Here is a 24,556-nt window from a genome sequence, read left to right as displayed (position 1 = left end):
TTTGTTCTGTAGATGATTAAAGATGTTACCTCTTGGTATGTGAAAGCTAAATGGCCCAGTAATATACAAAAAAAGTGTGCATGAGCTTAGTGTAAAATGAAGAATGAAAGTATGTGTTGGACTCTTTTTAGACAGGAAGAGAATAAAATAGCAAAAATAACATTCTGCAGGCAGGTTTTATACATAGGCACCCTTAGTTTGTCGACATGGGGTATGCTGTGTGCATTTACAAACAGGGGAGATTGAAGTAATTGGTCATGAAAACTATATTTCAGTTACTATGTGATTTTGAGTAAAAAGTTTTTAGATTAAAATTTCAATATCATATTTTTAATCACTCCTGGGGCAGGTGGTCGCACGTTTATGTTGTAATTGAAGAGCTTTTATGCAAAACCCTCTAAGTCTCCCCCTCAATTTTTTCAGGCTCTAATTTTTAGGTTCAGTAATTTCACTTTAATGGCAATGAAAAGATTATTAGTCAGTAATTGAAATGCTTTTCATTTCACAAATGTCACTTTAGTCATTTCACAAATTTAACAAATTTGTCTTTTACTGCAGAACCTTCTAAGTATATGCAAAAATCTCCACTTCTAAAAAAAGTCTCCAGTCACTCTTTACTGTCATTTCTGAATAAAGGTAAAAGGCTCAAAAATTTGTTCAATATCCTAATAGAATGAAAAAGTCATATTTTCATGTTTAAGTGTTGGGTCCCCAGTGCTTGTATCAACCTAGAAAATGTGAAAAAGATCAACCCTAACTTAGTTTTGGTAAACCATTCTCTGCAAGCATGCACGCTAAAAAATATTGGTTTGTGGGCTGGGTAACTATTGGACAGAACACATTTCTGGGTTAAAATGACCCAAATAATGGGTGGGGAAAAACAACCCATTATTTGGGTCATTTTAACCCAGAAATGTGTTCTGTCCAATAGTTACCCAGCCCTGGGTTAAAAACAACCCAACATTTTTTAGAGTGTGTGAAAAAGGTCATTGAAATTTGGCTCCCCTTGTGATGTCAGAAGGGCATAATGCACTGCCATTTAGTACAGAGATCAGCTCATTTGCATTTTAAAGGACACGCCCAAACAGCAGATTTTCCCTTAAACCTATCAAATGCCATAATAAATTATCTATATGGTATTTTGAGATAAAACTTCACATACTCTGGGGACACCAAAAATGTCCCCAGAGAGACTTTTTTAAGATTTGACATCTTAAAAAAGTCTTGTGAAATGCACCTTGATGTACACACATCATCCAATTATTCTCCTGTGGACTTGAAGGACTTTGCTAAAAATCATTGCGATGTTTAAGGGATTTAAAACTGTATTTCTGAATGGCCTGAGGTCTGGATTAGGCGGATTTTGACGGAGGTGGCGTTTAGTGGCTTTGCTTCTGAGCTCTTTAATAAAAAATAAAAAAATTGTATAAAATATCTGTTGGCCAAAACAATAATTTGGTATTATATAAAATAATAAGATGGATTTTATATTCATTGCTGCCTCTGATGCTGTCATTATGTCATACTGATGATGTCATTATATCAATCATTCTGTTGTTGAAATATCTGAATGTATACGTGAAAGCATTGCAGTTAGGAACAGAGCACGGCATGTAGGGGAAAATATTTTTTTGCTCTGTGTCTCTTTTAAATAAATCTGTTACTATAGCAACCCTGGCTTGAGAGATGGGGTGAAGTGGGGGAGTGCGAGAGACCTGGTAACCATAGTAACCCACAAAGGGACTGGGTGAAACTTGCAGAAATATATGAGATGCTATAGGTTGGGAAGGGAGAGAGAGAACGAGAGAGCTAACAAGGTGAGAATGATTTTAGTGAGGGGACAAGCGCTAAGCGGACTGGACAAAGTGCCTCATCCAATCAGACACTGACCTTCCTCACCATTAGCCAATCAGGTAGCTGGCAGAAAACAAAGCGCCTTCAAAGCATGAGGCTGCGTATCATGGTAAAACATGAAAAACGAAGAATGAGATTACACTGGATGATCTAGAAACAACAATGCTCACAACAAATAACTGGAATAGAATAAGACCAATTATAGAGGAGCAATGAAAGACGCACACTAGAGAATAATTGAACATAATGATGGCATTACAATAAAAGAAATAAAAATGGATAATAAATGAAATACCGTTCGTACACATTAGATAACTTTCATATTCAGACACAATTACAGGATTGTTGATGTAGTGTCAGAATGTTGAACCCTTTGTGTTCTTTAAATAATTTTTACTGGATCAAGATGATCTCTGACATTATCTGACATTTGGCATTGACATGTGATGTGTAAATGAACCTGGTCCCTAAAACGAGATAAATAGCTATCGATCGTAGGTGTGCTATGCGTTCCTTTACCTGCTTTCTGCTCATTATAGACAGATTTTACTCTTATAATGTTCATATTTACTTTACTTGAAGGTCTACAGCAGGGGTGCCCAAACTTTTTCCTACTAAGGGCCAAATTAAACCTGACTGAGGGGCTTGGGTCGAAAGTAAATGTTGCTGTTATATTAAAATTAAAGTTGCCCTGATTCTCCTAATTAATCATTTTCTAATACTTAAAAAATAAATGTGCAAAAATCACTGTGTAACTAATGCAGTTTTGTTTTCAAACTGTTGTAAAAAAAAGAAAGGAATAATTTTTGCCAATCATTTTTAAGTTTTTGTCTATGTGCCACTGCCTCGACCTCTCCATGCTTAGCCTATTGTACCCAAGTTCGTTGAGTTTCGTGATGCATGTTATACACCTTGTGATGTAAGGTGGGCCAAACGATGTATCTGGTGGGCCAGATTTGTGTATTGGGGCTGGGGATATCGGGGTTGCAAGCATTATAGTTTTCTCCTGGGAATATACTGTAGGTATCTTGATATTGACTTGATGAGTCTGTTGTCGTTTTTTTTTTTAAATGATGACACCTCCTTTTACTGTATGCACTTCTTATTGCATTGGGCTGCAACGTAATGAAATTTTTTTAGGAAGAATCAATGCTCAAGCCAATTTCTTATTTTCTTACAGAATGCAAAGGTTTGGTTTTTAAAGTAACTAATCTATAAAAAGAATAAATCTTAAAATGCATGTACATTAAAAAAACTTTATTTACTTTATTTCCTTGCATTTAATTTATATTTTTGTAATGTACAAATAAAACAAAACATTTAACATTTTAGAAAATGTTTAATTAGAAATATGAACATCTGCGTCAATGACGTTTATCCTTTTCCTTATCTCACGTGGCATGACGGGCCAAATTAAAGTTCATTGTGGGCCAACTTTGGCCCGCGGGCCCTAGTTTGTGCACCTCTGGTCTACAGGCACCATTTTTGTGTTTTGAAAAGACCAACGTCATTGCCTACCATTGAAAGACAAAGAAACTTTAATAGAAATGTGATATTTTTAACATTCTTTTTTAACTTTTACCAAGGCGGTTTACTGGCGTTATAGTAATTTTTCCAAACTGTATCAGAATTTGAAAAAAAAAAAGATTATCAACAGGCTATGAGATGTAAGGTGGGCCAAACGATGTATCTGGTGGGCCGGATTTGTGTATTGGGGTTGGGGGGGTTTCGGGGTTGCAAGCATTATATTTTTCTCCTGGGAATATACTGTAGGTATCTTGATATTAACTTGATGAGTCTGTTGTTGTTGTTGTTTTTAAATGATGACACCTCCTTTTACTGTATGCGCTCCTTGTTGCATTAGGCTGATATGTGATGAAATCTTTTAGGAAGACTAAATGCTCAAGATAATTTCTTAATTTCTTACAGAATGCAAAGGTTTTGTTTTTAAAGTATCTAATAGGACAATGAAAAAAAATATTTTTGAGATAATAAAAAGAAGATATCTTTTTAAAAATACTACCGTATTTTCTGGACTGTAAGTCGCTCCGGAGTATAAGTGCATCAGTCAAAAATGCTTTATGAAGAGGAATAAATATATATATATAAGTCGCACTGGACTATAAGTCGCATTTATTTAGAAAATTATTATTCTTTTGGGGGGCATTTTGTTTGTTAAGTCTTTCCCCGTTGTCTTTAAGTTAATGTTATAATTAACAGTTTTTTCAGGGGTAGGCTACAGGAGCAACATATCTCGTGGCTGTAGACGGTAATGTTTTCCTTTGGTTCATGTTAGTCAGTATGAATTAATTTTGACATATAAGTCGCACCTGACTTTAAGTCGCAGGACCAAACTATGAAAAAAACTGCGACTTATAGTCTGGAAAAGGTATTTGAAAACATGTCCTAAAGTTCTTATTTGTGCGACCATGTTGGTTTTAAACATTAAAAAACTTTTGTACTGTTTTTTAGTGTTGCATTATTGTTTAATGATTGCCATAGAAAGTTTTTTTACTAATATTAATCTGAAATATAAAATACAATAACATCACCAAATATAAGTGTTACCACATGATCAAAAATATTGTTGATTTGTTTTCCAACAATGTGAAAAAAGTGAAAGGTTGTAAAGTATGCAAGGCATACTCAAAATGTTACCTTTGCATTTAACCCATCCCAGTGAGTAGTGAGCACACAATTCTCACACAAATTGCTGTAAGGCGCCTTCCTCAAGGGCACCACAGTCAAAACCCACCAGCCATGAGACTCGAACCGGCAACTCTAGGGTTACAAGCCTGACTCTAATAATATATATTGCTCAATAGACCTAGATAATAAATGACACCTCACACCCCAACAAATTACTGTAAAGAGCTCTCCTATAGGTCACTTGTAAATGTGTAACTTCTGGTCTATTTTAGTCTCCATATACTTTTATTGTGACAGAAATAACTGGTTTAAAATGTCAGTAAAAGCTTCACATTAGATTCTCACTATTCCTGATTCTAGAGAAAAGTCTATTGGCTAGTTGTAAATTAGCAAATATTGCATCACAGGAAAAATACTGCACTGTAAATCCCTTCCTCAGCAACCCGGGGTTAAGTTGTAACTCCAGGGCACAAGAGAGCAGCATTAATCACTGTAATTACAGGTCTCAGGGCTTGGGTCATACCTACTTAGAAGTGAACTTGCAGCCCCTGGAGCAGCAACAAAGATCCTTAGACCTACAGTAGACTATTCCCAGAATGTGTCCCATTACAGTAGGAGGACTCCACTGTCCACATTTTGGAAGTGGTTGCTGATTTTACTTATAGGCATTCCCAGACAAAAGCATCGTCAATATCTCTCACTCTAAAAAATGCTGGGTTGTTTTTAACCCAGGGCTGGGTCACTATTGGACAGAACACACTGCCGGGTTAAAATTACCCAACTGCTGGGTTGTTTTAACCCAATTGCTGTATTTTCTGTTTTAACTTTTGCATTATTAATAAGTCAGTCCTGTCTTTTATTCAGTAACTACCAGTAACTACTCAGTAACTACAGAGCCCCTACCGAGCCCCTAAGGTGATATTGGAGTAAAAAATCTAAAGTTTAGTTTCGTGTGCTCACGTGAAACTTTCATGTGCTCACGCGAAACCTTCATGTGGAGAATTTTTTTTACGTTTAGTTTTGCGTGCACACGCGATAATTTCACGTGCGCATGCGATATATTTTTAGTTTTTGCTCCATGTCCCCTTAGGTGCTTCGTAAGTAAGTTAACTCACCCAAAAAAATAAATCAAAATTGGACCAGCCAAGATAGATGTTAATACAATGTCAGAACTCTTTAGGTGCAAATGTGTCTTTTTTTAAAAGGCTACCGCCCCAGTGACAGCCCCCATTTTTTTTTTACTGTATTGGATTCAAATAGGATAAATATGTTGTTAATTTTAGTATCTGCAGTGTTCTTATCAAATTTATGAATTTAGTGGCTATTAATTGACTGCTCTTCTGAAGGGCGCAAATTCTAAATATGTGTTTGAAGTGTGTGTTGCTTGTGTTTTCAAAATATGTGTTTGTTGCGTCATGTGAACCAATTTGTCAAAATAAATGCCTGCTGCACACGCGTCGAACGACGCTCACGTTTACAAAAAACACGCAAGACACTAACTTAACACTAAACTTTTAGAGATTATGCGATTATCTGGCAAACGCGAGCGTCTCTTTTATCATAAACCCTTTAGTTGCGTCTGCAGCAGGCACTTATTTTGACAAGACACGTGATGCACATAGGTTCACTTGACGCGCATGTAGGGCTGTGACGGTCATTATATAACCGTGAGACCGACGGTTATAGTTGAACACCGTCATTAGAACTCTATAACCGGCAAAACCGTGTTATTAACATATTTAAAAAACATTTTTATCATAAAGAATGTTTAAATAGTTATTAAAAACAGTTGTTAACAGTCTGTGTTATACGCCCCCTCACGTTCTCACGCAGTGAAAAATACAGAGCGGGGCAGACACTGAAAACGCGCTGACATACAGGACAGACCAGGTTACTTTTCAGTTACTTTTGAGGTTTAACAAATTAAACAAAGTCTTACCTTTCAAATCATCTCTTCCTTCTAGTTAATTTATAGCATCAAATAAACATGAATGACCATAAGAAGGATGTTGTTTTAACCGCGGAAAGGCGTCAGTACACTCCGCTTTTCAAGTTCAAATCCTCCCGTGCTAATCTACGAACTCTCCTGAAAGCACATTCACTGCTTGTCTTGCTGTTAATTTTAAATAAACGTAGAGTAAGTAGCTAATCAGTGTCTTGTTTATTCAAACGCCGGTTTACTTCGCAAGTGTGAGCACTGAACAGCGCGTACTGTATGTGGAGAGCGTTTGCCGCGCGTGGCCATTGTCGGCTGCGTTTGCAGCGCATACTTTGCAGTTTAATAACAAACAGTATAAAAATCTCAAGTTCATATTACTTTACATGCATTTATGAGCAAAACCTCTTCAAGACGCTTTTTAATCCACATTCCGGTCCATGTAATGACAGATATAGACACAATTAAATCTATTTCTCTGAAGATTATCAAAATAGATGAGAGAGGATTCATTTATGCTGAGCAGAGAGTGACAGCGCAGTCTTCTGTTAACAGTGTGTGTTTTTTTTTATATTTCATTGCTCTCTGTTAAATTGCTTAAAGTCATTAATTTTTAAAACACACTTGGCATCACATTCATGATTTTATGGTAAAATGACACTTTCGCGTCAATCCACAAGCATTTAAACGAGCAAAACGCCCCCCACAGACGGTTATGTTATGAACCGTCACATTTGACTCATGTCATAACCGTCATCACCAATTCTGAAACCGGCACACCCCTACGCGCATGAACACATATTTTGAAATTACGAACCACACATATTGAGCTACATACATATTGTGACAAACTTCGCATCGTGCGCTCTCGAAATAAGAAGTCACTGGCTGCCACTGCCCTATAGGCAACTACTTTTACATATGCATGTGAAAATGTGTTACACAGGCTTGTTTAATAGCACTATGGATATAATAATGTGATTTGCTTTTGCGGTTGACACTTGTATTTTGGTATTTTGTAATAATCCCATATATCTTGTATATTCCATCCTATAAATTAAATTTCTAATATCTTTACTGTACAACTGCTTTGTTACAGTGCAAATTGTGAAAAACGGTACAGAAATAAATTGAAGTGAATTGAATTCACGCATGTGCTCTTCCGTAGTCGTCCACACTCGCACACACACTCCTCCTTTCTCTTATGTACACACGTACAGAAACACACACGCATGCTTTGTCCCTCTGCAGTTTCTCGGGCTCGTGTGAAACGCACGCACACACACACAAGCACATTCACTCAATCACTGCTCTGCTGCTCTTTTTCATGCGCACACATACACACATTAGATTTGCAAATGGAAGCGGCTCTGCTTGAATGAGTGGGTGCACTGGAGAGCCCAGAAGGTCCAGAACGAGAAAAAGAGAGAGAGACGGAGAAGATAACAAGAGACGTGATTCCCCTCTTCCTTAATGTGTCTTTTGTGTTTTTAGCTTGTCTGTCTCTCTTAGGATACCCTCCTTTTTAGTTACCATGGTAACGACATGCTTCCCCCCCCACTCTTGAGTCTGCCTACCTCTGTCTCTTAGCCCGCTTTGGCGCTCGTTCGTTTTCCTGTTACCATGGCAATGCTCTCCCCATCACCATACCTGTTCATGCTTTTTGCATCGGGATATTGTCTTTGTGTTTTCGGCTTTATTGTAAAAGAATGTGTGTGCGTGCGTGCGTGCGTGTGTGTGTCACCCTGTGTGTTGGTCTGTGGTTTTGAGGCGTGTTGTTTGTCTCTCAGATTTAATTTGCTGATTCTCAGTATCGCTGATTCGCACCCTCTCTCTCTCAAAACACCATCAGTGGCAGTCTGCACATGGTGGGCAGTAACAAGCACGCCCGTGAAGAGAGATTTTTGGGGTAATTTTTGCAGACGACAGTTGTTGCTATGGCGACAGAACTTTAGGATTTGGATAGATGCTGCAGAGAATGGATGGAGGGTGCGCCAAATTTTTGGACCTCTGCATGGTCTCATTTTTAGTGGTGTGCTGGAGAACCAAATATGTCACACAGCCTACTGCAGCTGTTTTTGTTGTTCAAATACGTCTATTTGAATTTAAATTGGTAGTGGGAGGGGATGGAGAAAAAGCGAGATAGAGAAAAAGACATTTTCACTCAGAGTGGTAAAAAAAATACAACTAAAATATTTTTTTTTTCTGCCAGAACATTGCTGCGTGGTTGCTAAGGTGTTCATAGTGGTTTGCATTTGTCAGCGTGTTGGTGATTGATAGGTGGTCACATATTGGCTCAAGTCGTCTTTACAATATTCAGTTCCCTAGATGTAACTCTGTAGAAGTCCTCTATAGCAAACCGTGCCAGTGGATCTCCTGTAGTGAAATTATGACTCATGATTGGTCACTTATTAGTTGCCAAGTTAACTCGGTTGTTTCTCAGTCCCTGGCCAAGTTTTAATTGCAGGCTTATTTAGCCTTTTTCTTTAGTCAGAAACAGATTTACACAGTTTCCGGTACAATTTTCATTTCACCTTCACAGCAAAAATTATGTTTGTTTAAAAAATAAATAATATCAAAAATCTTGTATATTGGACTTGATTTTAGGGTTTTTGTATTGTGTCTTCTTGTTTGAGTTATGTCTTTTATGTTGTATCATGTATTTTGTATTTTAATGTCATTTCATTTTGAACTTCTTAGTCATGGGCTGTGTCCAAAAAATAGCTCCCTATACCCTTAACCCTTCAACTGGCGCAGCTCTTTTTAAGTGGGGGGTGGTGAAAAGGTGATGTACATCTTGAAATTTATATAACTCTGGCATTTTTTTTTCTAGAAGCCTAATTTTGGTCTTGTTTTAAAGATGCAACTTTAACGTTTTTTACGGAAGTATCTGGAGGTGAAAATATAATTTTTATAGCAGTTTACCTTTATTTGTAATACAAAAAATGCAATATAGGATTATTTTTAATACATAAAATTATCAAAAAACTGAGGTTTGTGTTGGTTTGCTGTGAGGTTTGCTGCATACTTTTGTCACAAATTAATAAATTACACTTACTGCATTATTATTACTGCTAGAAGGTTTTGAAATATGAAAACTACATTCTTAGACCTTTCCAACAATATACTGTATAGTTTGTTGTGATAGATTAACATTTACATGAAAAATATTGAAGTAAACTTAGGTGTCCCACTCACAAGACAGCGGCAGTTAACGGGTTAAATAGTGCACTAGATAAAGTAGCATGTATTTTTGTGGTGTGCGAAATCATAGTTAATATTATTGAGTGCACTCATTTAAACAACACATTGCACCGCAATAATGAGGGTACAACCGATGCAGCACCGCTACTCATCAAACGAGGTTCATGCCGAATAAAATCTCACGTCTCGGTGGAAAATAGTGCTTGTACTGCAGCGCTTCCAGGGAGCTCAAGTGTCCGAATTCACTCACTCGTTTTCATTCACTACTTCAAGTTAATTATATTAGTGGACTAATGTATGGAATTGTGATTAAGGGTATGGGGGCTATTTCAAACACGACCATGGTAATTGTAGTCCTGTTGTAACACTTTTCCTGTTACTCGTGTACCAGGAGTACTCTTAAAGGGAAACTTCACCCATTTGCATTAAGCTTTGTATCGTTAGAACCCCAGTCATGTTTTTAAATGGTCGTGCATCATTCCCTCAGTTTCCCCTGAGACAGGAGAAAAACTCATTTCAGTGAGGCACTTTCTTCTTTCAATGATGTAAAAATATTCATTTTGCGTCATTGAAAGAAGGAAATCCTGTATCTCTGTTGAGGGTGAAAGACTACAGACACTAGCCGTTCCTGAATACCAAGTACGCCAAAATCGGACTTGTGTCCTTCTTAGTTCGAGCTTGCAAGTTCAGACTCGGAAGAACGAACTCCTGACGCGAAATGCATTCTGGGAAACTTCGCTGTCATAAGTCCACACAAGTCTCCTCTGATGCATCCTCGATTAAATGGGCGGATCAAAAACACATCCGGGGATTTTATGTGAACTTGGGCTTGATGCGAACTTTGATTTGGAACAGTACTTGGTACGCGACTGATGAAGTTTCACAAGTCCACAAGAACACAAGTACAGACAAGAACGCATATTGAGAAACGGCAACTCATTCCTCATTTTTCCAAGATGGGGGCTATGGGTGGGACCCACTCACGCTACAGACCTATTACAGATCAGTGGGTGGGACTTAAGAAAATATACGAACACAGACGAACACTGAGTAGAGGACCCCGGGAAGGACGCCGCAACCATCGGCCTCTGCTGCGTAGAGAAGCCCGGACTGATAGTGCCTGTACTCTGGCAGTGTGCCTTCTTTATAACATTTCTGCATCAGATAAGGATATGAACGTTTGTTTTGTAAATGTTTCCGGGCACTGCTTATTTCAAAGAAGTGTTTCGGCTTACGAGCACAGAGCTGAGGCAGCGCGTCTGTGGATATATTGTGCAGGGTGACGCGGGGCTGCGCGGCTAGTGTGCGATCCCCTTAAGGTGGCATTTATGTACACAATAGCATATCTGAGCGGTGTTTTATATGTCTATATTGTGGGAGCAGTGAGGCCGATATAACACAGATGTAAGTGGTGGCTATTTTCTTTGTTTTACTAACGTTGCATTTATGTACACAATAGCATATCTGAGCCGCGTTCCAATTAATGGGAGTGGCTTGCAGAGTTGTGTATTGTGGTGCATAGTGGGAGTTGTAGTTTTTCATACAAATGTGCTCTAAAGTCACGTTCTGTCTTTTCTCGGTCAAATAGGCACAAAATTCTAAATTAATGTAAACTTTCCACTACAAATATGACCCACTTTCAATAAAGATTAATGTTTCTACCGGTGAAATGGCCCTTTAATGCAGCTATGTAATTACTTACCTGAGCAGTAGGGGGCGATCTGTCAGGAAAATCCCTATTTAAGGTACCAAAGAAGTAGTGATGGGAGAAACGAAGCTTTTCGAAGCTTCGAATCAATTGAACCAATTGCTTCGAAAATTGATTCAGTTTTTCGAAGCAGTTCGAAACAGCACACACGCTGGCGACCCCTGCTGGTCAAAATAGTGTAAAGCAGATATGGCCAAACATTTTAGACTTTTTTTTACAAAAAATAGCAATATTTTTATTAAAATATGTTTAAAAAAAATATTTAACTTAATTAAGACATAGTTAAAAGTGTATTATGTGTTTTTTGTTTTATTTAGGGCAAACAAATCATTAAAACTAACTACCCTTTTAATTATGCAAATTTTTTTCATTAAATCTGTCTATAAACAATAAATAGACAAAATGGCAGTGTAATTAGTCAGAAGGATAAATGTTTTATGAAGTTTTATAATAAAACTGATCCGAGTTCACCGAAACATATTAGACACTGGTCATGTGATCAACTCCCCCAGTGGTGAATCGTGGGATTTTCGAAACGTTTCGAAACAGTTATGACGTAATGAAGCCTCGTTTGCTAAAATCACGTGACTTGGGCCAGTTTGAAACACGCTCCGAACCACTGATTCGAAACAAAAGATTCGTAAATGTTTCGAAGCCTCATGAAGCAGTGCTTCGAAAACGACCATCACTACAAAGAAGGAGTTAGGCAGGAAGTTAAGTCTCTACCTCCTTACCTCAAACATGAAGCTTCAGGTGAAGCTCTATGACGAATCAGAACTGATATACCTGGTTTTATTGATTTATAGGAATTATAGATGAATCAAGAGACCATAGTTAGTGTGTCAATGGTCCATTATAGGGGTAGGTAGCGGTAATGCACTAAAAGTCTGCGATCCATCATAAAATGGGAAGAAGCAACACAGCAGCTTACCTCATGGTGGTTTGGGGCTTTGTAGGAACTTTATAGTTAGGCTCAGTCGTAAGTAACTGCTTATGTTGTTTAATGTGTAAATATTAAGTGTTTGTGGCACATGGTTATGGTTTATTTATTTAAATGTTTGGTTTGCAGAGGGTTTGTGTTCTGGGCATGGTGGATTATATGTTAGCTTAAACATCTGAGAAGTGTGGAAAAAAGCAGTTGATTTATCATTAAAAACCACAACGTTGGACTTCAAAGGTTGATACTAAAACTCTTTCTGGTTGAACGTTTTTGGTGAAACATTTGGGCATTCAAGTACTGTTTTTATTCTACACTTTGTGACCATGGATGTCTTGTTGCTTTACAAAGACTATGCAAAGAAGATGTTTATAGGATAAAGCAAACCAAAGACTTTAATATTGCTTTATTGTAAACTGTGTGATTGTTGGTGTTGTGCAGGATTTGTATGTGCTCGGTAAATTTTGTTTAATACACTTGACTCATGATGGGTAATGCTGGGTTCACACCAAACGATTTTTTACATCTTATAAGTAGTGATGGGAGATTTCGAAGGTTTGAATCAATCGAACCAATTGCTTCGAAAATTGATTCAGTTTTTTTGAAGTGTTCGAAACACCACACACGCTGGCGACAACTGCTGGTAAAAATAGTGTAAAAGCAGATCTGTCCAAACATTTTACTTTTTTTTCCTGTCTGCACCGCCCAGCTTTGACTCAGGAAGTTGCTCAAATCCCTGTCTCGCCACATAGCGCCACTAACATAGTTAAACATTAAATAACATCATATTTGTCCCAAATCATTAACGATTAACATTGGCTGCTAACGTATATTTTGGATTTTGAAGTAGACGCTATCTGACGAAGATTTTTAATTAAAAAAACATTTTGTTTTACTTAATACACTTTTAATCATGTTTTAATTATGTGTGTTTAGATTTATTTAGGGCAAACAAATCATTAAAACAAACTCCCATTTTAATTATGAAAATTTTGTCATTAAATCTGTCTATAAACAAAAAGTAGACAAAATGGTAGTGCTATTAGTCAGAAGGATGAATGTTTTATGAATTTGCATAATAAAACTGACCCGAGTTCACCTAACCAAATTAGACACTGGTCATTTGTGATCAACTCCCCCTAGTGGTGAACCATTGGGTTTTTAAAACAGTTATGATGTAATGAAACCTTGTTTGCTAAAATCACGTGACCTGGCCAGTTTGAAACACGCTCCGAACCAATTGATTCGAAACAAAAGATTCATAAAAGTTTAAAGCAACCATCACTACTTATAAGATATTCAAAATGTGATAAACCACAAACATGAGGATAAAAAATCCTAGATTTAACTATTTTGCTTCTATAGTGTGTGGTGTGCCATGATGTGTCAAAGACACCACATCACACACAAACAGAATAGGTGTGTTCGAGATCATCCGGCGCTGCGTAGACCGATCGGCGAGGTTTGCCGCTTGCGGTCGAGGGAGGAACTGAAGACAGAGCCGTCAAGCCGGACACCTGCTGCTTGCCGTAGTGACGTGTGCGCCGTGTTTCCTTGTTTTTAATCGCAAATGAAGTGAATTAGATGCTGAATTTGATAAAAAACAAACCTTTTAATAAAAAGTTGCAACCAGAAACATTTTATATCGAATATTTTAATTGCTGCTTATACTGTATACCCGAAAATAACGGGAAACAAGTCTATATTATTAAAATGCCAATAGAGTTTGGAATTTTCATTTTTATTTTATTACACGACACAATATAACATATTTAAGCATATTAAAGTGTTTTTTCCTGTTTTAAAACATGAATTTATAATGTTTATAAGTGGAACTAAAGGTTGGATTAAACTTGAAACGCACGTGATCGTTGTCATCAGTGAGGCGGCCAATCACGTAAAGCTGTTGCGTCATCACAACTCCGTGCAGCCGCTCTGGAGAAGCTGCTCCGGCTGTGCTAGCCGGCTACTCTCGAAAACGCTCTCGCGGTACTTAAAAACCATATGACACAGTCACGTGCCTGCAGTGCCAGCTGAAGTCGGACAAAATTACTAACCGGAATGCACAGCTTCAAGTCAGCCACCGATCGGTCTGCGCAGCGCCGCATGAAGTCGAACACACCTATTTTCAACCAGAGTCTTGACTGTGAACACGAGAAATCTCGCGAGACTTCAGAATGAGCATGGCTGACGATATGCAGAAAGAAATTTCAATGATATTGTTTGGAATGATTTTCGCAAAAAATTCAAGGGTGAAAAAAGAAAAGGATTTGGGTGTCAAGTCGGGGAGACAGCGGGAACATGGTCCACCTCTGCTGTCCACATCAACTTCACTTTGTGCCGCGCCATGACTCCGTCTTCCATCATCTCGCTTTCTGATTGGATATTGTTTAATTTCACGTGATAATCTCAAGAGCATGCATGCGTTTGTCCTCGGGGTTCCCCCCACACATCAGGATTTCTGATCGTATATATTAAATCTGTTTAATATTTACAATTCGCGATCGGGGCCACTCAGCCGTTCTTCTAATCAGGTTCAGACACTCTCAGGTTCGTACACACCAAGGGAAAAAATATATTCTGTAGAACCATCAAGATAATCGGGACATAGCTAGGTTGTTGGAAGGGGGGAAATCGGCCTAAAATCAGCCCGATTATTTTTTGGTGTGTATCCAGCATAAGACTGATATTTTGAGTCCTTGACTCATTGTAACACTTACCCATCACATTGATGTTAGTTTGTTACACTGCCGTGTTTCCTCCTCCATTATTTTTTCCAGGTATGTCTTGTTATCCTTGATTAGTCTGTGTCTATATGGTATAGCCCTTATGTTGCCACTGTCCTTTGTGAGCTTTTAATATTGTTGCGTGCTGTTTGTGCCATGTGTTATTGTTTTTTATTCATGGATCTTGCACTTTGCACTTTGGGGTTAATAAAACCACTAAATCTGTATAGCTTGTAATGGACTGTAAGTCGCTTTGGATAAAAGCGTCTGCCAAATGCATAAATATAAATAGATAAATCTGCAAAGTTTGCATATAAGAATGGCAGAACTTGTTGAAAACGATAAAAGGAACGAAAGTGGATAATAAGAGCAGCCATTCAATATGATAGACACTTAAAGTGTTTCTTGCACTCAATTAAATTGACCTTTGACCTTTTTAACAGCCTGTTGATACAGAAATGTCACTGCCTTGTAGACTGAAGAAACTACACAAACACATATGGGGTGGTTTCCTGAACATGGTGTATCCTAGTCCCAGAATAAAATGCATGTTTGAGCTGCCTTAATTTAAAAACAAAATTTTTGTAAGGTTTTCTTAAAATTTAAAAAAAAAAATACTAATATAACCTAATATAACTAAGGCCTAGTCCTGGATTAATCTAAAACCTGCAGGAAACCCATTGACACTTACCACATATACACTCTCAGTAAAGATATCTATTGAACCGTACCCTTATAAAAAGTCCTCCTTTTTACCTAAAGGGTGCATATATTAGTACCTTACAAGTACATATTTGTCATATATACATGTATTTACCTAAATAGTGTAGACCTTTTTACAGGGTATTGTCCCAGTGACAGCTTTTGTGCCATTTAATCTATTGTTGCGTTCACACCAAACATGAAGCATCGCGTTCCTTACTCTAGATTACTCGGGGGATTTAACTTTGTGTCATGCTAATTTTTCACTCGAGTTGAATATTTTCTACTTGTGCGAAGACGTGTTTAAGACGAACAGCATCCGCCCATTGTGTTTTTGCATTGACTTTTTTATGTTATCTACTAGCATTAATCATTGAAGACGCATTTTGTGTGTACGTCCCATAAGATTGTACACAGATATTTACTTGAATTATTCTGCAACATCTCAGAGTGAAACAACACTGGAGGATGATTTCATCATAATTTTAGTTTTTAAATGACTGGTTTCATTAAGGATAGTGCACACACATTTAAAAGGAAATGTAGATGTTTCAGCAGCATTTCTCTAGGGTTAAAATCTTTCTCTCATCATCTCCTTTGAGCATCAGTTCATACTCTAAATTCTTGGGATGGGAAAGATATGTGAAATGAAATATTAATGAAGTGAAGGATGTTTGGCGAATCTTTTAAGCTGTCCTGTTTCTGTGCCACTGCTAATGTCGAGGGTCACCGGGCGCCCCTGGGGCCCCGTAGTACCCTGAGTGGCATTTGAGTGGTTTTACAGAACGTCTTGATGCATATTACCCCTGTACACAACATGCAGGTGTTTACAGTATATTGTGGTGTGTGTGCACGTGCTTTTTTAAAGTCCATGGTTTGTTTACGCTGAATACTTAGCACTGATTACATGTTAGCATAAACAGTGTCACTTCATTTTTTTCTGTGTATTGTGCATGAATTTTGGGGTGTGTCTGCATACACATGGTTGCCTTTTACAAGTGATATTTTCGTATATTGCTGCAGGATTTTAAGCATGCCCAGGTGTACTTAAATTGCTCTTTTTTTGTGCACTAATTTTGTACTTATACAAAAAAATTCTTTATTAGTACTTCTTAAAGGAGGTGTGTGTGTGGGGGTAAATCTGGAGTTTCTAAAGTTGGATTGGGTTTATGGGGTATACTGTAACGTGTGTTTATGCTTCGTTTAAAAAAACATTATTTTTCATATGTTTCACCTTAATTCTGCACCGCTGTTTCCATCCTCATAAAAAAAGGCTGTTAAGTTCCTGGGTCTATGAAGCCTCTCCCTCAGAAATACTCAATATGCTTAGATTCATTAGATGTCCTAGTGTGTTGTGATTGGCTGTTTAAAAAAACACTTGCTCAGGGCAGTGTTTATGTAAATTTTGGGGTTTGTAATGTCACTAACCCCAGATGAGGCTTACTGTGCGTTCACACCAGATGCGGAAAAGGCGGCAAAAATGTGCTATTTGCGCATAGTTTGACGCTTGAACAGTTTGAGTTTACTCGCATTATTCGCGCATGAAATTCTAGTCATTCGAAATAATCACTAGGGATGCACAGATAGGATTTTTTTGGGCCAATACCAATACCGATTTAAACAGACAACTTCTGGCCGATGCCGATACCGATATTAAACACTTGTATACAATACTATACAGTTGGTCTATTAGCTAGTTTATTTCTGCATCAAATAATTTTTACCTGAACACGGATTGGATCTAATTAACATTCAACTGACCAACATAATAAGAGAGGCACAAATTAAGCTAAAACAAATATAATAAGACAGCATGACAACCTTCAAAGGTGGTTTTTGCTATTCAGCATTTATTTTATTAACGACATTAACACATTTTTTACATATAATGGATTTCTTTATGCAGTTAATTAATAAACAATCGTTATCGGCCTTTCTCGTGCTATTGCCGATATGCCAATGGTTTCAAATTCATCAAAAATCGGCCGATAAATATCGGCGGCCGATACATCGGTGCATCACTAATAATCACATTCAAATTCGTGTCATGGGAGGGGCTTCTGCGACTCTACTTGCTTCCTGTAATCACGTCACTACTAGAGCAAGCTCCTAATTTGGTTAACGTGGTGCGAATATCCGCCAAAGTTCAGATTGTTCAACTCACGAGTTTCCTGTTGCAAAGCTCAATTCGCGCAGACCGTGCAAACCGCACGTCCTGCGCTGCAGGATGCCTATTCGTGTCTTTGCATTGACTTAACGGGTAAATCACTCGTGCTTGCCGCTTCTCCACGTCTGGTGTGAACTAGGGGTGACCCCGAATAGTCGAAGATTCGATGCATCGATAGGAGAAGCCTGATTCGACTACCCATCTCACAGTCGAATCGTCGCAGATGTGTTATGAAATGAGGATCTTTTAATTTTGGCCGTATATGGGTGCACTGTGTACAAATCTGATTTCACATATAACAGCTTTCTCCCAATATATTAATATACAGCATATTATTATAATTCTGCAAATAATATGTGAAGTAGCAGCTTTCAATAAATATTTTTAAAATGCGTTAATAAATCCAGCAACCCCTGTGACCCATAAGAGGTTCCTATGTTAATAAACCATTGCCTCTTTGTTTTTACATTTAAAAGAAAAAGCTGGCAATTTTGGCTATACGTTCATTCTTTTAATAATTTCTTTATTTTATTTTATTTTATTTATAAATCACTCTGGGTTATCTGATTTATCTATTTGGCTTGTGTTTTGTTTCCGTGCTCTTCATGCATTTTGCACATTTGTTCTGCACTTTGTTACTTCTGACCTTATTTTATAAAAAAAATTTATTTATTATAAACGTAAATTCTGATCTAATTTAAGTCTGTACATTTTAGATTGTTTTTCGTTCTATCGATGATGTGCTATTGCATTCTGGCCATGTTTGCGCATGCAATTTAGCCAAACGTGCTAGGTGCGCTTCGTCTCATATTTAGAAGTTCATCAAACTAAACATTAAAAAACGGATGTTTTCGACGGGTATAAGTTTTTAAAATGTATTTAGAACATAGTGGTTATCTTGTCAAAAGTTAAACTACAAAACAGGTAAGCCGTTTCTTTAAATTTCGGTGATGAAACGGAAAATATCTGCACCGAACCTATATTTATGCCTGACACGACTGTCTTTCTTGTGATTTAATATTCGCGTCGGTGTTCACTTTCAAATGATAGAAAAGAGATTCCTGAAATAAATAATATCATCAGTTGTTTCTGTATCTAAAGTGAATGGAGATGATCAAAGTGAAAGCAAGCAGGTATTTCTGTGCTAAATAATAACGCGTATTATAAAATCATTAATTTCAGTGTTTTTCTTGTTATAAATTAACGTTTAATGAATTGTAAAGATTCGTTTTTATCATTTGCAGTAACAATCACAAATTATTTGTTATTTGTCGTTTTTTTTTTTGGTCATGACTGCTTTGACGCGCTTAATCTCCAAATTAAATAAAAACACTGTATTAGCCGAGGTTTCCAAGGCAGGATCACCTTTGTTATATTTTTAGGTTTTACTTATCAAAATGTATTTTTGTGTGATGTTCTGTAGATCGTGGCTTTAAAATGTTATGAGGAATAATTAAACAAATGTTGCCTTACATTTTACCTTAAAAATATATATATAAATGCATCGTCAGTTTTGTCTTCGTTTATTACTTGAAAGACAGTTTTGGTCACTTTATCGGAAAGTTGTTTATGTGTGCTGCTTGTGAAAGAAAATAAAAGTTATCAATTTGTACGTGGTCTGACCCCCTCCCAACCCATGCACACACACATAGATGATTCGACTATCGATCGACTATGAAAAGATTCGACAATTCTGATTCGAATATGTAAATCCTTAGTCGAGGACAGCCCTAGTGTGAACACAATGTTAGTTGTAGGCAATCCAGCCATATTCCCATTTTTTGTAGAAGTGATTTCTGTAGAAGCAAATATCTTCCATTTGATTCAGAATCAACTTCGCCTTTAAGATAATCTTTAGATTAAGCACGGATCCATATACTAACACATCTGATTTATGTTTACCTTCACTTTAAGACATAACTTACTGTTTTTATGAGTATAATTGCCAAGACTGTGGTATTTTGAGATAATTTTGTGTGTGTGTGTCATGCCAAGCATAGAAAAATAATGTGGTTGTGTGTTTTTTGAAACACACGTTTTCGTGCAGCGCTTATCAGAGTGTGTCCATTTGAGTATGTGTGTGTGTCTATGCACGCAGAAAACTACTTTAGCATCTTCTTGCGCTCAAATTGTTTAAAATTGGTTGACTGTTAACATTTGCAAGGTTTAGAAACACATGCAACTTATAAACTTTCTAAATAAATTATTTAGTTATTTAAATTATAAACTTTTCGAAGTTATTTCTAAATAATGCATATTTGAGCAATTATTATTAAAGTGATTATCATTCATGCATTCATTTCTTCTGCCTTCCCACAAAAATATTTTGTTTCTCTTCTGACTGGATGGGCCAGCTGTCAATCTGAGTGGGGCAGGGCCACCCTGGCCCTTATGTAGCCTCGCCACCCTGGCCCTTATGTGGCCATAAATTGACCCCAAAGCTACTTTGACACCTCTAAAAATACGCTAATTGTATTTTTAAACCTTAAAACCTACTTTTTGAATTTTTCTTGATACTTTTTGATTTGATGTTGCCATTAGTCACTTTGGATAAAAGTGTCTGCCAAGTCTGTAAATGTACATACAGAACACACAGTGTTCCTGTAAAACTGATCTAAAGAGTGTTTTTTACTATTAATATGTGGTAAAACTGTTCTCAAATAAAATAAATGCTATATGTTATTTTCAATACTATTATTTTTTTTACTAAATATACAGAAAATGTATGTGCTACAAAAGATATGTTTTCATAAAAATGAATCTATTAAATAAATAATTTGTGGTGGTTTGCCAGACAGGGAGTAGTTTAATTAGGAAATATAACTAGTTTTAACAAACATGCCTTACTAAAAACATTACTTGTGTGCATTTTGAAGCAAAACAAAGGGCACTGATGTATTTTAAGATATGTTAGTGCAAGTTGTTTTCAGTTTGGACAGCTCTTATATTTATTTTAGTCTAGGACTAGTCTAATCCCTGTCTGAGAAACCACCCAATAATGTATATAAAAAATAAAAAAGTCATGTTTTTCCTACAATTTTATTTTAAATTTGAAGTTATTTAGCATATATTAAACTATTTGCGATAGTTTAATTTGACCTCAACTATTAAAAGTGTTGCTAAAATTTTAAAATTAAGTTACATCTTTTTATGTACATAAGTGTGCAAAAATAGAGCACTTTAAATGCATTATGGAAGTGTACTTCTTTTTTTCCATGTGGTAGAGCTTACAATGCCTTTAAGTGTAAATAATACCAGCTCAAGTTAAATTAACATGTAGGAGACAGTGGGATAAGAAGTGTTAGATCCTCTTGTTTTTGTCACATGACTACATATCTATACAGTATGTCTTAAAAATTAAGTGAGGGAAAAGCAAAGGAAAGTCAACATTACTTACTCAGCCTGAATGAAAGAGATAAAGAATGAATCAAAACAATATGTAATAACAACTAAGGTAAACGAGGCAATAAGAGCAAATGAGGAATGATGAGTGTATTTGAAAGAGGGAGGAAAGAAGACAGTGGGCTGAGTCAGATGGGAAAGGAGGAGTGATGCAAAAATTTAAGTTTGCTCCTCTCCTCCGTTCCATTTACATTTCCCTTAGGAATGAGTGGGAGAGAGCGAGAGTGAAGTGGGAGAACTCTTTTCACACTTTTGCTAAACAGATCAACAAACAAAAAAGTGACACACACACAAACACTGTAAAACAGGTAGAAGAGAGAAAAGACAAATAAACCAAACCGAGCAGAGGTCTATGTATGCTAGCACACATACAAACAAATACGGTGCTCATTCAGTGACGTTAATGAAAGCTGATGTGTGCATAGGTTAGCACGCGTACTACGCAATTAGCGCCACAGAGAAATGTAAGGGTAAATAAATCATGACTGTAAACAGATGTTAGAGAAATAAGAAAACCTGTCCGAAAATGGACCGCAAAATATCCCAAACAAAGAATAGATGCGGACAGGTCACTACTGTATGACATCATCGCCAGCCATTTGCAATGCGGCATTAAGTCAGAGATTTTCGAACTTCACTCTCACATTTTTTTCTTCTAATTATAAATAAGTTGCAACTCAAAATCAAAACATTTTGTTTTGATCCCATCTCTAAGGCGCTCTCTCTTTGACGTTTTGCACTCGGCTGTACTTTTCTAGACGTTTACATTTTGGCCTCAACACTTCAGGGATGTTTCGCTGATACTGTAGCATCTGGAAGTACTTCAGAGTTTTTGAAAACACTCACTCACACACACACATACAGACTCACACACGACAAGTCCGTCTATGAATCAGACATCAGATGTTTTGTCTTTGTTCTAAGGGCACTTTTGCATCACTGATACACCGAGCGAAGCCGTTTCGAGCATTCTGATACACGGGCCGGTGTCATTAAACACTGTCATAAGCAGCTGCGCCACAAGAACGATGATGTCATCCATTGCGATCCAATCACAGCTCAAGAACTAAGGAAATGAGAGAGGGACGGCTGGTTTAATGATAGGAACGAAATGCCAGAAACCTTCTTTAAGAATTGGTTCACAGCAAATTGATTTTGGTTGTGCTCTTGTGCCAGTGCAACTTAAACCCTCAATAATATTGATAAAGGGTCAGCATGGTCCTTTTTAATTTTCTTGACAGCCTAAAAACGTATATATTTTTCATTATTTGGTAAACATTTTTCTTTTTGTTTATGTATAAGTGAAACTAAACAAGGACTGTAACTTTGGGTGAACTGTCCCTTTAAGTGTAAAAGGGGGTTTTTGTTTAACAGCTGTAAATGTAATTCTCCCGAGGCGCACCCTTTCCTTTTTTCCTCCCTTTTATTAACAAGTTTTGCCTTAATTAGCTAATTGGACTGTTAGCAGTAATCCTGGAGGAGTGTAATGTGCCGGAGGAGGAGAGAAAGGACAAGCGAGTGACAGAATTTTTCAGAAATATATTTTCGTCGATGACGTAATTGTGAAAATATCTGGGATGTGGCCACAAGCGCCCGTGTGTGGTATACATTAGTGAAAACGACCTTTAATGTCCACTTTTTACAGTAAGACGTTAATGTTACTGTAATGTATATTACAGTAAGACATAATGTATACAGCAATATACTGTATATGCGGTTAGACTTGACCCTCATCTCTGGCACTATCTCTCTGTTTGTCTCTCAGTGTTGGGCGGCCCGCGGTTTTCGCAGGAGCCGGCAGATCAGTCAGTGGTGGTCGGAGAGAGGGTGGTCCTGTCCTGCGTAGTGTTTAACTACACCGGCATCGTACAGTGGACTAAAGATGGTCTCGCTCTTGGCATCGGAGAGGACTTGAGAGGTAAGCACACAAGCGCTTAGTTACATTAGTGAGAAAATCTCTTGACTCACCTTTGTACCACCAGGCTAACCTGTAAACGTGACCCTGACACAAACCTTTGGACATTATAAGAATGAAAATAAAACATGATTTCACCATATTTGTAAGCACATTGTCATCTGGCTCACACAAAACCACACAACCTACATGTTCATGCAACATATATGCAACATAGACCCCATGCTTTCCTTCCCTACCCCAGTTCTTTCAAAATGATGCAAGAATTATTTATTTCCCCCCTTTTCTTTGTTTAAACACTATTTTCTTCCTTTGTCCTCTGTCCTGGTCTCTCCTTTTCTTTTTTTAGACACGTTGATCTTTTGTCCGTGCTCCAATCGCAGACACATACATGTAGATGTGCAAACACACGCACAGGTTAAACGTCTGCTCGCCGATTGGCTGAGCTAAAGGATGATGTAATCGTTGCCAATACTTTTGTCCTCCTGGTATCCAGATCGATGATGTCATAATGTGTGTGAGAGAGAGAGAGAGCACAAGAGAGTGTGCAGTCTGAATGTCAATGTGTTGAAGTGCTGCCCCCTGGTGATCAACACAAGCCATAGCAAAATACATAAATGTCTAATAATAATAAAAATGTTTTACAATAAGTGAGATACTTTGCATGCATTTAAGATAAAGAATTTAATATGACATGCAGAAAGTATGAGTATAAATTGTATAAAAGAAAATAGTTTTTAAATATGAATTGGACTTTATATGCAAGTTATGCTGAAAAATCTTTGGAGTTATGCTAAACATGACATTTGTCTTTATTATTATAATCCCTGTTAAAAAATACATGCATGACACTAAGAGATGAGCATCGCTGTGTGTGTTTCAGCATGGCCGCGGTATCGTGTTTTGCGTATATTGGATGTTGGGCAGTATAATCTGGAGATTACGTCAGCAGACTTGTCGGATGATTCGCTGTACGAGTGTCAAGCCACTGAAGCTGCTCTGAGATCAAGAAGAGCCAAATTGACTGTTCTAAGTGAGTATACACTTCATACGTACTATATGAGAGCATCATGCTACCCTATGTTCTGCATTGTGCAGTTTGTATAGATGAAAACCCTGAAGACCTATACTTACATATACATTCATATATCATATAGGGGATATCATATTTTTTGAGTTTGATTAATTATATTTTTACACAAGCAACACACAAATCTCTGATACAAATGAACATTTGAGGTTTGTTTCTTTATTACTTACCATTCTTGGACAATTACATCAAACATGACAGAAGTGCAAACATTACAACTTACCCCATAGGTGGGGTTAATTGTAACAGGCAGGGGGTTAGTTGTA

At 37.2% G+C, this 24,556-nt stretch overlaps 1 protein-coding gene across 3 annotated transcripts in view; it reads left to right on the top strand.

The window, feature by feature from the left end:
• The window catches only part of kirrel1b (kirre like nephrin family adhesion molecule 1b), a 54,554-nt gene that overhangs the window by 10,421 nt on the left and 19,577 nt on the right, over positions 1–24,556 (top strand). For all 3 annotated transcript variants that reach the window (XM_065262279.2, XM_065262280.2, XM_065262278.2), the window contains exons 2-3: positions 23,051–23,203; positions 24,084–24,233. In XM_065262279.2, coding sequence (XP_065118351.1) covers positions 23,051–23,203; positions 24,084–24,233 — 303 coding nt within the window. The remainder of the gene's footprint in view (positions 1–23,050; positions 23,204–24,083; positions 24,234–24,556) is intronic.

Source organism: Paramisgurnus dabryanus, chromosome 6 (genome assembly GCF_030506205.2).
Source record: "Paramisgurnus dabryanus chromosome 6, PD_genome_1.1, whole genome shotgun sequence".
In the NCBI taxonomy this organism is placed as follows: Eukaryota; Metazoa; Chordata; class Actinopteri; order Cypriniformes; family Cobitidae; genus Paramisgurnus; species Paramisgurnus dabryanus.
The sequence above is the reverse complement of the archived record's forward strand: the minus strand, read 5'-3'. Positions and strand labels throughout refer to the sequence as shown.